Source organism: Eleginops maclovinus, chromosome 11, assembly GCF_036324505.1.
Source record: "Eleginops maclovinus isolate JMC-PN-2008 ecotype Puerto Natales chromosome 11, JC_Emac_rtc_rv5, whole genome shotgun sequence".
Taxonomy (NCBI): Eukaryota; Metazoa; Chordata; class Actinopteri; order Perciformes; family Eleginopidae; genus Eleginops; species Eleginops maclovinus.
Genome location: NC_086359.1, coordinates 5,342,595 through 5,359,059, shown reverse-complemented (window position 1 = coordinate 5,359,059; position 16,465 = coordinate 5,342,595). Strand labels below are relative to the sequence as shown.

General features: G+C 41.2%; 1 protein-coding gene across 4 annotated transcripts in view; it reads left to right on the top strand.

The window, feature by feature from the left end:
- nrg2a (neuregulin 2a) overlaps nt 1-16,465 on the top strand; it is a 63,117-nt gene that overhangs the window by 44,319 nt on the left and 2,333 nt on the right. For 2 of the 4 annotated variants that reach the window (XM_063894299.1, XM_063894301.1), the window contains exons 4-10: nt 4,526-4,646; nt 8,178-8,236; nt 11,166-11,189; nt 12,732-12,834; nt 13,023-13,146; nt 13,301-13,428; nt 13,590-13,811. In XM_063894299.1, the coding sequence (XP_063750369.1) occupies nt 4,526-4,646; nt 8,178-8,236; nt 11,166-11,189; nt 12,732-12,834; nt 13,023-13,146; nt 13,301-13,428; nt 13,590-13,811 (781 nt within the window). Of the gene's footprint in view, nt 1-4,525; nt 4,647-7,726; nt 7,804-8,177; nt 8,237-11,165; nt 11,190-12,731; nt 12,835-13,022; nt 13,147-13,300; nt 13,429-13,589; nt 13,812-16,465 lie in introns of all 4 variants that reach the window. The other 2 variants (XM_063894303.1, XM_063894300.1) reach the window with 2 other exon arrangements.

The following is a 16,465-nucleotide window of genomic DNA, read 5'->3' as shown; positions in this document are numbered from 1 at the left end:
GAGGAATTTGTCTCCCACATCCAGCCAGGAAAGCGGAGCTAACCCTGACGAATACACCTGAACTCTGATCCCCTTTGTGGGGTGGGGAATTGTGCTGCTTGATATTTATGGATTCTCTGTTACATGTAAAGATTTTAATGGAGTTTGATGTCATTCTGGCCATGACTCGAATCCGCTCGCTATGATTGAATCCATTCGCACTATAATGCAAGATGAGTACAACACATCCAGATGATCAGGCAAAGGTCTCTCTTTTATCTACCATTTTTAGCCTCACCATTACTGCCTGGCCTCTTGGGGACGGATGTAGATAAAAGGGCTGTCTCTTGAAAGAGGGAGACAGCCAATAAAAGACTAAAAAGGGGAGTTAGAACAAAATTGTTCATTTTTAAATAAGCTATTTCTGTTAATAGCGCTGCACGCCATTGCTTTAATCATCACCTTTAGAGAGAAAACATCCTCCATTTGACAGGAGTTGAGCAGCTGGAGCAGAGGATTGTCAAGTGAAAGAATGTGTAGCTTGATTGGTTCGTAAAACAATGGATTGAATTACAAAAGCTTTTAACAGGTTTTGAACCAATGTAGTGATGCATGACACTGCAATGTACTTTCTTTATTAGACACATGCCACTCGCACCCGGCTGAACAGCTGCGCTACAGGGAAATGATGAACACGCGCAGCATTCACTCCACATGTTAATATAGCAACTGTCAGTAGAAATCGCTGTGGTCCGTTCACAGCAGACTCAATATGTTGACTACAAATTAGTCCATCTTCAGTTATACGGTCAACATTATTCACATGAAAACACTTTCGACAGAGCACAAACATTCAAAGACTCTTTCAGAGCTCTTTGGTTATGTATGTGTGACCCGGGTCACGACTGAAACAACAAAATTGTCCTAGATATGGTCGTGTAAACACAAAAACAACCATTGCAAGGCATGCTATTTTCCCTGATAACGGTTGTCTAAAGTATAAGATGTATTAAAATTGAGACAGTTTCATTTATGGAGGAAATGTATTCCCACAAAGTCCTGCAAAAGGTTTAGTTTTACAACCACACCAGTGCAATAATTTAAATATACATTTAAATCCTCCCGCTGCTGCACGGGATGCTGCTCGCTTGTTTGTATTTTTTTTATCTCTGATTATGTCAATACATTTCAGGACTTGTCATTAGTTTTAACCTCGAGTAAACATGTAGTGCAGCCCGAGTAAACACAGTATTGGCTGAACCAGAAAACACTGTTTTGTCCCTGAGAGCACGCTGCGTATGGACCTCTCCTTGTAGGGCTTTTACAATAAGTGAGATAACTACTACCAGCGATATCTGTGGCGGTTCGGTCCATCTTCTAATGATGTGGTTTGATCTGGAACATCATATATGAACCTGGCCCTTGGATAATGCATCATTTAATTATCAAATATAAGTGTGGCAGGCCGTCATGTGGGTTTGTGTAGGGAAACAAAAGCAATTCATTGCCCAGAAATAACCATTAACCACAGACCCTCGTACAGAAAGTCCATGGCTTCTTTACATTCTACCACTCCTCAGCAGTTTGTCACCTACGGTAATATTGTCAAGCTTTACAAGGTTATTGTAAAACCTGAAGAAGGTGCACATGTGATTTATAGCTGTCTGGGGCATCAGTTTCCCCGCTCAAAGTAGCCCTTCTTAAAACCTGACATAATAATGTGAATTGTTAAATCTCTACCTGTTGATAGTTCCTGGTTCTTTGAAGTTTTCAGTGACCACTCAATAAAGGTTCACACAGGCCATATTACGGATTAGAGTTTTGTTCCAGGCCCCGTACGCTTTCGAGCAAGTTGTAATAAATAATGTTGTCATCAATTTATAAATGCTGTGTGATTGAGCATTTCCAGGATTAGTTTTTTTGTGCTGAAAAGCTTCTCCTTACTTCTCTGCGATAATCCAGTGTATCTGCAGTATTTGGAGAACACTTACTAAAGGAAGGAGTATGGCAGAGAAGAAGACATTTTGGATGTGGCCTGTGCAGTGTCATAGATTGGATATCAGTTAAAGCCTGCAGGCCAAAAATGTTTCTCTATATTTATCGTTTATTACTTTATTAGGTTACACGCCGCTGAAAAGCTAGTTGTAGCAGTTAGTTGAATGTATCTTAGTTGTGGGGAAGCAAACGTAAAGCATGTTTTACATAAACGTGATAAATAATGCTCATTTATCTGAGGTTGTGGTTTTTCAGCAAGACCATTCAGGGACTGATCCTGGGAGCTCGTCAGTCAGATTTGAAAGCCTTCATTTCTTCATTGTGGTTTTCTGAGAATTCAGTTGAGAAATGTTACAAATAAGTGGGTACAGATACTTGGAATATATCCTGTCTTTGAAAGAAAGTGGATCCCCTCAAGAGCTCTCCACCCGCGACCGTTCAGCGGGATTGCAACTCAAAAGAAGTCTGGTGCTGGAGTTGTTGGAGTATTACAAAGTTGTTCTTACAATGTAAATCTGTCTCCTTTATAAATGTGCAGGCACACATGTCCTCATACAAATAAGCTTGAGAAATATAACCAATAATGCTTGCAGATGTCTTGTATACAAAGACTTATCCCGTGGACATTGAATTTTCAGAAACCCTGCTTGTGGGTCAGAAAAATATAGCCGGTAAAAGACGTTAATACCTCTGAATGAAAGCATTGTACTTCAATGAATTCTTTGAATCCCAAATTTCATGCAAATCTGACCGACTACAGCTGGTGGTCGGTTGAATATGTAATGATTTTAAGAAATGTTACATACAGTAGTAGTGACCATAAAACCGACAAAAGCAGTCTGTGGTTGATTACAATATATCTAGAGTTAAAGTGCCAGAATACAGAAGACTCTGAGTACAGTGAAGCACATTCGGTATGACCGGTAGCCAAATAAACGTGCCAAGGTTCAAATATCAGCCTTGATCCTTTCTGTGTGAAGTTTACATGTTCTCCACCTCCCTGTGTGGGTTTTCTCCGGGTCGTCCGTTTTCCACCCGCAGTCCACCCACATGTAAACCAGGTGGACTGGAGATTATGTGCGAGCAGCATGCTTGTCTATGTGTTCGCCCGCCCCTGCAGATCACTAATGATCTGTCCAGGACCTTCCCCTCCCTTCCAACAGTGCATTCTGGGTTGGGCCGCTGCCCCAGATAGAGATCCACGCAGCTTGTTTCGCCACCTTTTGTGTTGGGTGTTTTACAGTTGAAGACTGCACAAGGCTTCTATATTGAGCGTAGGAGGTTTTTTACAGTCTTTGCAGGATCCCTCCTCCCGACAGCTTTGTCTGATCTTTTTTTACGATGCGTTTTACACGCCAGCACTCCGAGTGAGAGGTCAGGTGTGACGATGAGGTAGTTCTGATTAACTGGTAGACCTGGAAAGGTTTTTGGAAACTATTTGAAGTGTCAGGGGATGCTTGATGTGTTATGTTGGAAACATTAAATCCTCTATAGAGGGAAATTTGTAACAGCAACAACATGACAGCTTTTGCCTAAAGTACAAAAATAACATCCTTTTTAATAGCATTAATGAAAGTCACATTTTAATTAAGTTATATCAGCATGTCTCTTCAGATTTATGACTCAGTTTGTTGTTGGGAGGGTTTTTGCAAAGGGAAACCTGTATGTCTGCCAGAACATGAGAACCTGAATACATGCCATAATTACCACAGAAAGGAAGTAGATATCCTATTTTGGATAAATCAATTATTTTTGCTTTGTTATGCTGACTATCAAGGCACCCCTGTTGTTTTAGCTAATCCAGGCTTGTGCTTTTGAAAAGACTCACTTTTTGCACCAGAGGCAAGAGTCAAACTGACTTCCTCAACTCTGGTACAAAATGTGAGTTGTGAATTCTTGTTCTGTTGGCATACAGCCTATTTTACGTCAGAGCAAGTGGCCCAGCTGAGTAAAATGCAATTTCTTGTCACAACATTCAGGCTGCTGGTGTTGTAAAGGTCTTTCCAATCGGAAACGTCTGTGTTTCCACCAACAAACTGTCACATTCTGCAAAGGTGCTAAGAGCGTCAGACAGCAGGTGACACGGTTACAATCACGTGTCAGCATCTGACACTCCTCCTTCCTCAAGCCCCATCCTGCCACCTCTCTCAGCACTCCCCTTCCTTCAAACGTCCCTATTTTCGTCCCGATAAGCAGGCTTCATCCCAAACATATTATATCTATTCAATCAGGGGGATTAAGTGCAGATACATTACTTTTTTGGACCGTTCAAAGGACCTGAGTCAACACGTAAACAACTCCTACGCTGTGTCAGGGAAATATTTATCTTTGCTCATAGAACTTCTTGAGATAGTGTCAACACTGCTTAGAGGCACAATTACATTTGTCGATGGGAGACTAAGAGTTCTCGTGGATATACAAGTGTATCATATGAGTAAAACTTGGAATACTAAATAATAATGTGTGATCATGATACCGTTTTATGTCCAAATCATCATGATGAGTGAAATTGACCCAACGTGTTTTTTTTTCTTCTTCTTTTTTTTCTCAGTAACCACAACGCAACCTCCAGGCTCAGGCCACGCCAGAAACTGCAACGACACAGAGAAAGCCTACTGTGTGAATGGCGGCCAATGTTACTTCATACATGGTATAGATAAGCTCGCCTGCAAGTGAGTTATCTTCTTATTTTTCCCCATTCACCTTGAAGAAACACATTTATTTGTAATCGTAATAATATGTCTTTCGCATAAGATTCAAATCACTTTTCATGATGTAATTTTTCTAACTCTACATGTTTTTAATCCTGCAGTTTATTTCCCTGATAGCACTTGATTTATGCTTTCCTTTCAGCAGCAGCAGCAGCAGCAGCAGCAGCAGCAGCAGCAGCAACACATCACAGGAAAAGGCTGCCAGTCTTCCTAACTACCCACCTGTTGTGTATTTTAACACTAATAATGGAGTGAGGCGGCTGTGTGCTCATCCTTTTATGTCATGTTTAGTGTACAGGAGGGCTGCACATTAAAAGCCTTTTCATAATGTCATGAGTCACTGGTTTAGTAGTGAGCAAATATTTATGCCTGTTAGAGGCCCCCAGTGAGGTAAATAGAATCCTTGCTTACATTTGAGGTCCTTGGCAGAAGAGATCAAGACCTGTGTGTAAAGTGTGCGGGGGGGGAACCATGTATCTCAGCTTTTTCAGGAAGAACACTCATTGACATTAGCTCGGAAACAACCTTTTTTTTTGCTTTCAGAAACACATTTTAGTTGAGTTGGACAAAAGGTCAAGGAACATTATTCAACACGATGTTCAGGAGTCATTTAAAATAAGTTGTTTTTCTCCCTTTTCAGGACACGGACAAAGTTTTTAGGAGTAGAAATGCAATGAGATCAGAAGGATTCACCGTTTTGATAATGTTTTTATTTTTGAATCCCTAATTATGCTTACTAATTCCCAAATTGTAATGATGGCTGTTTTTCATTTTGGGATGAAAACACTAATTCTGACATCTCGCAGCTCCTTTAGTCAAGGTAAACTTAATAGTAACAGCACAAAATATGCACATATGTCTTGCCATGGTTGTCAAACACTATGTTGCATGTGGGCCATATGTCATATAGCATTAGCCCTCTGTCTGGTTTGAAATAGAGCTGAAACATTGGCAATGCTTCTCTGCCCAGTTGGCCCGAGGAAGAATGCTCGACAAGCAACGAGGACATGGCTGCAACAGCCGTTCAATACGCTGTGTACAAATTGGAGGCAGCAATAACTCAATTGCTGCAGCTAATTCACTCACAGCCGGGGCATGGGTCCAGAAAAGTTGGATAATGCAGTGAAGGCCTGCAGGGATTTGTTGCCCCCCAGCCATCTCATTCAATATAGGCCAGGCTTCAGTGGATATTACTCACTGGCTAAACAAGTCCTGCAGACAGCTAGCCCTACTTTAATGCCCTGCTCCTTCACTCTGAAGGATAAACTTTGTTTTGGGCAGACGTAAAGTTAATAAATGACCCACAGTAAGTAACTCACTAATGTAAACATCATTTTTCTGATGATTTTCTTCACATAAATTAACTTAAAGACAACAAACGTAGCCTCTTTGACATATTGTTCATAAATAAAGCATTTGCCATTTTTATGGGCTTTGCAGGACTTTCAGAAGGTTTGATTTACATTTAGTTGGATAAAGACAAGGTAATAAATATTTTTTTGCAAGCGTTTTAAAAATAGTTGGTAAAAAAAATTGAAAACTGATAGAGTCCAAAACTGAAGATATTCAGTTCACAATGATGTAAAACAGAGAAAAGCATTCATTTGCACACCAGAGAAGCTAGATTCTCAACAAAGATGCATATGAATGTTCCGTCAAATGACTAATCATGGAGAAACAATGGTTTCAGCCTTGTTAAAATGTATAGAGGTATATCAGTATTCCTCTTTTAAGGGAATTCATTTACCAAAAAGCTTCACCTCTCTGTGGGATATAAGTGCAGTATATACATGTGTATATATACTGGTTATATGTAGAATATAAGTACAATTCCCCACGCTTCATGCCTCCACCATATGGAAAAACGTGTTCCTCCTAAATGTTTATTTTTCATCAAAGAATAATAAATAATGACAGTGATTTATTTTATACCAAAGTTAAAACGAGCGCTAATAGAGTTTGCAGCTGCACCGGCACGGACATTTGCACGCTCACCTGATTTTTAAATTACGCAGTGACAGTTTATTTCTTTCATCTTCCAGCCAAGTTTCCTAGGTCTAGGTGGTGCTATCCCCCCGTTAAACACCATCGCTCAGGATGAGTAATTTAATGCTGAATGTTATGGTGCTCCTGGGAGGCATTGTGTGACACCAGTAAATCCAGAGCAATGACCTTTGTTGGACTGGTGGTGGTCTAGTTGTGACTGTGAGTGGAATGCTGGTGCACCCTAAAAGACCAGCCGCTCATCCTAATGGGCTTGTAATGAGGAGATAGGGTTTGTCTTCACTCACTTGATGCTGATGATACTGCAGTTTGTCTGCGGTTGCAAAAGTATGAAGCTACGTGTCAAAGAACTTGATCAATGTTTCAAACAATGAAGAGAGTTGTCCAGTCATGTTTCCAGGTGATAACATCTCCATACTCTCTTTTTAGAACTGGAAATACAGGATATTCTTTCCCTTCATTTGATTACTTTTCCTCCCTGTCTTTTATGGTTATAAAACTGTCACATTTGGGAGGTAATAAACACATTCCAGCTCACGACAGGCACCAGGAGGAGAGTCACTTTGACCCACTTTTGGCTTCCTATGACTGATTTATTGATCAGCTGGAAAGCAGAATGGTTCATCCCCAGATACATTCCACTTTGTTTTTAGCCTCTGAAGCCCAAATATGATCTTTATATAAAAAGGGGGGGGGGGGGAGTGTGTGGGAGAGAAACGCCTTCTGTAGGGAACTTGGGAATATTAGCCTTTGCAGACCATTGACATGCACAACATCCTGTACAACACACTACAGGAAAGGGAAAACCCCCAAAGCATAATAAGGCCTCTTTAAAGGAATAATAGTAATAGCATTTTTCATGGGAATTCCAGTCAGCTTTGGAAGTGCTCCTTCTTTTTCACTTTTTGTGCTTTATCCACGTGGCTTCACAGGGAAATTCAACCATACGCCTGAAAGGATTTCGACCCCCCGGTATTTACAGTGCACCTCACTTCTTGTGTTTTTCCTCTTCATAACACTTGTCTGCTCCTTCCCAGATGTCCGGACGGATACTTCGGCCCACGGTGCTTACAGACTGAGCCGCTGCGGTTGATTATGCCCAAGCCTACAGAAAGTATGTCCACTTGATATGAGCAGCTGAGAACAGAGACACAGTTGTCACTGGATTACCTCTGGACTCCTGCTGCCCAAAAGTGCTCTTCCTCTTTCTCCTCCTCTTTCTCTTCCTCAGGTCAACACGCAATGAGCTGCGCATTACACCATGCACACGGTGGTGTCGTCCATGGGAACACTCTGCTTCTGCTGTCTGTAGTTTTGCTGTTGTTCTAATTCTCTCTTTTTCTCCCTCTCCCTCCCTCCCTATCCCCCTTCACTCTTCTCTTACACATACTTTTCACTCTCCCTCTTTCTGTTGTCTTTCTCTTCCTCACTCACCTACCACCCTCCTCCTCCTCCCTCTCTTTTTGTGGCTTTGTTTCTTTCCATCAGGTGTCCAAATGACTTTACTGGTGATCGCTGTCAAACCTACGTTATGGCCAGTTTCTACCGTATGTCAATTTCCTCTTCTGTCACTCTGTCAGACTGTCCTCGTGTCATGCGTGCATGCTGGGTGTAGAGAGATTGCATTCATTTCCTGTTATTATTACCTAATAGATGTCTCAGTGCCTCCTGCGATGACTCATTCACAAGCTGGCAGAGTTTAGTAGTCTGTTATTGTGTTTGGTCTGCATGTGATAGTGCGTGCCCTTTAACTCGCAGTGTGCTGCATGCGCGTTCTTCAGGATGCGAGCCGATTGAGTACGTTTGATAGCAACAAGTAGGCGGCATAACTCAGATGCTTTGTGGATTTGCACAAAGTCAGCTGCATGTAACAACACAGTCTAATGGCAAAACAATGACTAAAACCTTGATCTCGCTCACTAATGCTGCTTGTTTGTGCAATCAGTGGCAAACACAAACATGTATGATCGAATTAGAGTGGATGGATGGAGAAACAATTAGCATTAACTAAGGCATGACAAATGATTCAATCTGTATTGAGGTGCACTGACTTAACCCATAAGGAAATGTTTGTCAAGGGCCAACAAGATATGTAATGTAGGATGTGTAAGTGTGACACTTTAATATGTGCATCCAAAGGTCTGTACATTGAACGAGAGCCAACATGAAAACATTCCACTTGTGTTTTTCCTGAGTAGTTTGATTCTAATCTCAAACATATAAGGGGATTTACCAAAAGTCCAATCATTCACAGCACATATTAGAATGTTAGTTTTGTCTTAGCTTTAAGTAGAACATACAGGCATTTCTTTCACTTCAAATCAGAAATCATGACTTGCTCAAGACTCAGACTCTAGTAAACACGGTTACCTCCGCACTACAATCAGCCAGTTGTGTTTGTTGCTTCAGAAAAAGCGCAACAAAATGGTGCTCTCACAGCAGCTGTCCTCAGCAAAGAGTTCACCGGCTGCACTACAGTGCCGTGTCAAACAACTTTGCCTGGGGTAAGGGAAGCAAACATCTCACCACTCCACACGGCAACATCAGAAAACAAATCCATCCCTGCTAAATTAAATCATGGCTAGATTTCTAGAGAAATACGGCTTGATAGATTCCGCCCTTGAGGTCTTTTGATTAAAGAAACATCCACTATAACCTGTTGGTTGATTACTTGAAAGTGTCTCATGTGAAGCTAAGATAAACGACTGTTTTTGATGTTGAAAACATGAGCAAGATAGTTTAAGGTAATACCATAGAATTAAAATACAACGCCCATTATTCATGTTAGATTATAGCAAATAATCTTCTGGTATTTTACTGCATATTTGTCAGTGTCATGTCTTTGCAGGCCCATGTGGTTGCAATTCAGTGTAACATAAGAGTGAAATAACTAACTGCATCTGCTTTTGCCTGATCAGAGCCTCATCCCCGCAGTCTGACTCGCAGAGCTTACACACAGTGTTTGTTGTATGTTGGCTCGGAGAACAATGCGAATAAACCCTCTTAACTACAAGTAATTTCATCTCGCATTAAGTCGAAATGCACTGTGCTGAAATTACTTGTTTTTTTGGCAGAGCAGACAGTGGTGTGTGGGAGCTCTTTTTCCTACACTGTTTTCTGCATTCTGTCTAACTTCGACGCAGCTGTGCAAGTGCATCAAGGACAGCGTTTATTTCCAGCTCTCATGCAGCTACATGAACACAAACCAGGCTTTGATTACTTGCTTTACTTTTCAAATCAATGACCTGGCTATCTGTACGCTTGTATGTTTTTTGCATCCCATCGTAATTGATTTTATTTAAAAATATAAAAGATTAAGCCTCCCCTCAGTCACATCGTATGATTTAATATCATTGTTTGGCTAAGGATATTAACTTGATGGGTTTAAAACTTAATATAAACAGTTATCAGATTCATGAAAGCCCCTTTCAGACGTGATGGATGTAGCCTGTAAAGGGACTTTTGTTTTTTTTGGAAAGTAGCAATCATTAATGGCCTCGCACATATTTCATGTTTCTAACTCGCAATTACAAGAATAAATCACAGTTTTAAAGAAGGCACATGTACACACACACACACACACACACACACACACACACACACACACACACACACACACACACACACGCACTCCGTATTTAAAGACCCGCCTCCTGGAGGGCGCCTCCCATCCCCAGGAGATACCACAGAGAAGGAGGATGGCTTCTGCTCCTCAGCCATAAGGGCTTGGCTTTACAAGAGCATGTTGTCATAAGCACAGCTGGGATTAGCTTCAACCCAAGTAAAGCAAGAAAAGCTGCCAGAGATATGGACTCAGCTGGTTGGTGCAGCCTCCCCAAGGCCTCTCTGTGCCATATAGTATAAAGTCCAGCTATAATTCTTCTTATTCAGAGCAATTACTCCGACACTGTACAGATACACTCCTTTTTACCTGCCTGTTCATGCGATGGGTGTGTTCAGGAAATGACAGTGTAGCGTTTTTTAGAAAGCAGAAAACTGAAAGCCCAGGTAATCTCAGCAGGTGACGCATATTTTCCCCCGAGAGCAGTAATGAGAGTGACTGTGCGCCTAATTTTTCCAAATCCCATTAGGAGATTTTGTTCCGTTATGTTATCAAATATAACTCCGCAAGCCTTGAAACACACACGGAAAAAAAGGGAGAATCAGACTGTGTTGAGACATACAGCAAATTGTGTATTCTGATTAGAATGTATTCAGATAACAATCAAATCAGCTAATGATTAAGTGGTAGTTTCTGTGGAGTGTGGTTTGTCGTTTGTGTTGCATGCCGTGTGTTCCCGTCTTTGACGTTACTGACCATGTCATGCTGACAATTACTGACAAAGTGTGTGTTGTCTCAGTTGCCGTAATGCATATTTTTGTGTTCTCCACTGTGTGTTAGGAGGTGTCACTTTGTAAACCTGGTATTTTGTTTCTTTGTGTTTCTCTTCACCTGTCAACCCTCTGCAATGGCAGAGCATCTTGGGATTGAATTTATGGGTATGGAAAAATCCATTTTGACTCTCTGCCCTAGCATAACTACTAAATAGGTGTCCTTCGTTTTGACTTGTTCCTGTCTGTGGTGTGGTCTGTTAATCAGACCGTCCCTCGATTAACCAATCAAATCTCTCCATCGTACCATTACTCATTTTAATGACAAACCCGACGCATCCGATCCTCCATCAATCCTCATTAACATGGATGTCATCACTCGCAACCCTCATACATGTGCAATGGAAATGTAACACCATTAACTGTGTCTCCACCTCAGTAGCATTCTTTGCTTTTTTTGGACTGATTTTAGTTTTCTCATTCCTTCTCAAATAAGCATGGTGTATCATGTTTGTAGCTACCAGGTGTCTCTCCTCAATCTTCACCTTCATTTTTCCAATCCTTTTAGTCTCATATCTCTAGTGTGTGTCTGTCTCCTTTGATATGCCACCCCTTTACTTTTGTTTATGTGTTCTGTCCATGTTTCCTGCATCACCACGTCGTTAGCATAGCTGAAATGTAACTTTTGAAGTATGTCTTATAATACCTGTGTAACTGGTTTAAAGTGAGGATGCTGTGATGTGAGCATGCAACGCTATGTTTAGAACCCATATTCATGATTTTCTTCTATCTGCCGCTATTTTAATCCTCCTTTGTTGTTAGCTCTTGTTTAACTTTTCCAGAAAAGTGCTTCACTGGTTGAGGGTTGTAGAATGAACGCTGAAGGCATTTTTTCACAGATTACAAAATAACACATATAGGAACTGGACCTGCACCAAGATCACTTATGATTAATATGTATTTGTGCTTTAGAAACTTGAAACCAATTGATATGGTGGTGTAAATCATCTGCTTCAGTTTTACACATTTGTTTATTTGTATTACATTATTTATCAGGAACCACATCACCTCTTAGCTCTGTCATTTCCTCCAGATCTACCACAACCTCACACAAGCTCTTCTCTGGAAAAGCCGAATTCAAGTCTAAATTCTTCTGGTTATGTATAGTTAATGATATTTAATTTCTAAATGAATGTGTTTGATGAATAACCGTAAAATAAGATCTCGTAATTGTACTGAATCCCTGAGCAGATGAAGACTTCCATAAGTGAATGCAGCTGTTGTTTAAGATCATGTCAAAACATTTCCAAATCACTTGTGCATCGCTGCTATACTGCACAGTCTGCAGGTTCCGCTGGTCATCCATTAAGGGCCCGAACCATTAAAGTATCATATACTGTACAATTCGAAATTACTTGGATTTTTAGAGGATACAGCTGCTTAGTCGATCAGTCCAACTCTTGCTGCGCCCTGCCCCCACCTACGCCGCCTTACTGCAGCGCAGGCGGCAACAGCATCTGTTGTATTTGTGATTATGTGCGAGGAAAGGTTTCACTGCGAAGTGAGTCGTCAGGGAAGGGAAGGTGAAGCTTCATACTGCTCAGGATTTAGTCTGTGAAAAAAGTAAAGAAATGTGGATCTACAGTGAAAAAGTGGTGAACCTACAACTTTTTTCCACTCATATTTTCTCTCTTGTTGTGATATTGACAGAGGCAGAGGAACTCTACCAGAAAAGAGTCCTGACAATCACGGGTATCTGTGTGGCGCTGTTGGTGGTGGGCATCGTGTGTGTGGTTGCCTACTGTAAAACCAAGTAAGTCCTGCTGATTAAAGGATCATTCATGTGTCCTTTCCTTTCACCACCATGTATTACAAGTTACAGAAGACTAATGTTTATTATTTTAAAAATGAAGACTTTTTTTATGGATAACATTCTCTGGGTTTAACACTACTTTAGTATATTGATAACAAGAGAGAAATTGACCAATATTTGCTCAACAGGAAACAAAGAAAGAAGATGCACAATCATCTGCGACAAAATATGTGTCCAGAACATCCCAATCGTAACCTTGCTAACGGACCCAATCACCCCGGACCAGGCCCAGAGGAAATCCCGATGGTAGATGTGAGTTTCTGAAAGGATTCCTAACGTATTAAAGTAAAGGCACACAGATGTACACCAAATGGTTTAATGCTTGGTTATATAATCAAAGATTGTCTCCCCCCCCCCCCCCCTCTTACATTTTTCCATCTGCCAAATCCATTTTTTCCCGACACAGTACATATCAAAGAATGTCCCTGCAACTGAACGAGTCATACGACCTGCAACAGAGGGATCGTTCCCTGCCAGCCATAACTCTTCCAGATCTCACAACTCTTCCACACGAGCCCATTCATCAACTCACAGGTGAGCAAGCATCAAGCATTCATATTGTCAAATTCCTTTAATCGGGGAAATGGCTCTGGAAACGGGGGAATTGGTTGTCAAAAATACAACAGCAAAAAAAAGGATAGAAGAAAAGGATCACGCTGGGGAGTGTGAGTGTTAACACTTTTCTTATTTGTCAGACATGAGGAACGGACATGGAGCCTGGAACATTCTGACAGCATCCTCTCCGACTCGCCGGGAATGATGTCATCATCCGTGGGGACCAGTAAATGCAGCAGTCCTGCCTGCATGGAGGCACGGGCCCGACGCGCTGCTCACTGTGGTTACTCTGACCCCCATCGGACGGGCCTGCCGTACGGAGACTCTTTCGACTCGCTGGGAGACTCTCCGCACAGTGACAGGTGGGAAAAAGGCCCGTGTGGCTGATGTGGCTCTAGTTTTGGCGGGAATATTTTGGCGAGAAGTTTGCTCTCTCTGCTGGTCAGGGCACTCTGAGAGACTCAGGGGAAACTGACACACAGTAGGCAAAATGATGAAATACGCTAAGGTAGGCAAGTGTGGAAAATGGGAACACTTTGCATACAGCTAGTGGTACATTATCCCCTAGCCAGCAAGTAATTCCGATTGGCTTGAGCTTTCCCTTTTTATATTCCTGAAGGATCTATGTGACAGTTTTGGACATATACTTATTGCCCAGAAACGATTTCATCCATGCGTCACAGGGAAAGGTAGAGGATAAATTTAGCCTAACTTAGCACAAAGTGTAGAAGCTGGAAGAAGCAGTTATTTAGACTGTCAGATCTGAGAAAATATGCCTTTCAAACCCCAAAGCAGTCTATATTTAGCAGTCCTGCATCTATTTCTGTACTTACGGCACAGAGATGTCAATCTTTCATTTGACTCAACATGGCAAACAAGATTATTTCATCAAATGGTTGAGTGCTCCCAGAACATGTCAGCTCAGACACAATTAGTTCACTGTAAATATTGTGCTTTCAGGTCTGCCCAATGCTCTTTATTTCATGTGTACTTAATGTCACACATGGTCCGAATTTGAAGAGATATTGTTATAGGGGCCTAACAATGACCCTCCCCACCCACTCCCGAAATGCCCTCCCTGCTCACGACTAATGTTTAAATTCCCCAAACATTTTACAGCCAAGCATCCATCACTCAACAAGCTCAGTTAGCAATGAGCTAGGCAGACATACAGGAATATGGGAGCACCTTTTTAGCCGTATATTAAAAGTATGAAGTGTACGTTTCCAGCGTCAACACAACACCCATAAAAGCAGTGGGTTAGTTATCTTTTCCAAAAGTAAACAACTTCTTTGAGGGATTGGAATGATGGCCCAGCTATGTGGAGGAAGTCGGTCTTTGTTGACCCTGTAATTGAAGACCCGGCGTTTAAGGTTTGAAAAAACATGCTAAAGGTTGCTTTACATGAGGTCATCCAGCCCTTTTATATCGATAGCTTACACTCAGCCTTATTAACATTTGCTATGTAGTAAGATAATCTGTATGATATCAGTTCTCTGAGCCAAGGTGGCCACAAAACAGACATCCTTTACTGAGTAACTTCTCAACAAACAAAGAGTGGTACATTCCTAGACGATTGCGTTTGAAGTTATTACCCTTTCACCGGGTTGCCATAGCAAACAATTGATTGTGAAAGTGCAGAGCACCAAGTGTTCTGTATTTCAAACCGGCACAGGTCGCAGGTATGAGGCTCCTTTTCTGCTCACAAACAAAAGGTGGAAATATAAAATAAAAAACGAGTTCACATGCATTGAAACTGACAGAAAAAAAGGGTGCAGAATGCAAAGTGACCGACTGTCCTCACAGGATAAGCCTGCTTGCCTTTACAGTTTTAAGTACACATCATTCAGGCCAACCAGAGCCACACTTTGGACCAGATGTAGACCTTGCACACTTAACACATTAACTCATGCCTGGTATTTCTGCAAAATGCTTACTTGAGGTGATGAATATGCAAATCGGCGCATGTCCAACCTAAGTCCCTGAGCCAAAATGAAAGTTATGGAACAAGAATATTCCTAACATCTTTATAGCTGCATGCATCCATTTAAGCATTCAAAAAATTCCAGAAATGACGACACGACTCAAGCCCCTTTCCCACTGGACAAAAAAGCCCTCTAACTCCCACTAACATCTGGCCTTTTCTCTTCGGTGGGAAAGGTTACAATCAGCATTCATTCCCGGGACAAATCACTTATGAAGTCACAGGTACTTTTCGGCTCCAGCTGTGATCAGTAGTGATGAAAATATGACACACAGGTGGCCTGCAATTTTTTGGGGACATTTTACAGTACAGTGCCCATGACACATGTTGAAATGAAGATATAATAAATACAATAAACACAGTTTTGGAGAATTATTCAAATGTATAGAGTCTAAAACATACAATTTATTATGAAAACGACCAGATTCCTTGAACAAAATCAGTCATTTCATCAAACTAAATCATGTAAAAACTCACAAAAGAAACCAAATCAAACTCCTTCAAACCTGTGTTACTCTTCCACTGTTCCTACAATGACCTGCGCTGGTTTGTGAGTTTCAAAAAGTGACCGAATAAGTAACAGATATAAAAATGAAGTAACCCTCCTAAATGCTTTTTACTGTTTATTAACCCTGTTAATAAAACCCTGGCACGTCTGTCACATTGAACCTTACACAGGCTAAAGGAGTCTAGTGCCTATTTTAAGCGTGTTTTCCCATTTTCAAAAAAACATTCGTCCTAATTTGGGTAGAATACGGGTATGACTTACTGCAGCAAAAAATGTAAATAAGATATCATTTAAAAACGATGCAGTGATGGCTATCTGAACAAACAGTATCTAAAGCAAATAAACAGTTCCTTTTATAGACTGTCAAAAACAAACCGGACAAGATGTGTCTTGCCTCGAATGTGCATCAGCTTCATCGTATCAACAATGCCAGGATACAACGAGCATTTCAGCACGAATACTGCTTTGGCCAATGAGTTGCTATGCAGAGCCAGATTGCATAACCAACATCCCCTCACAGTCAT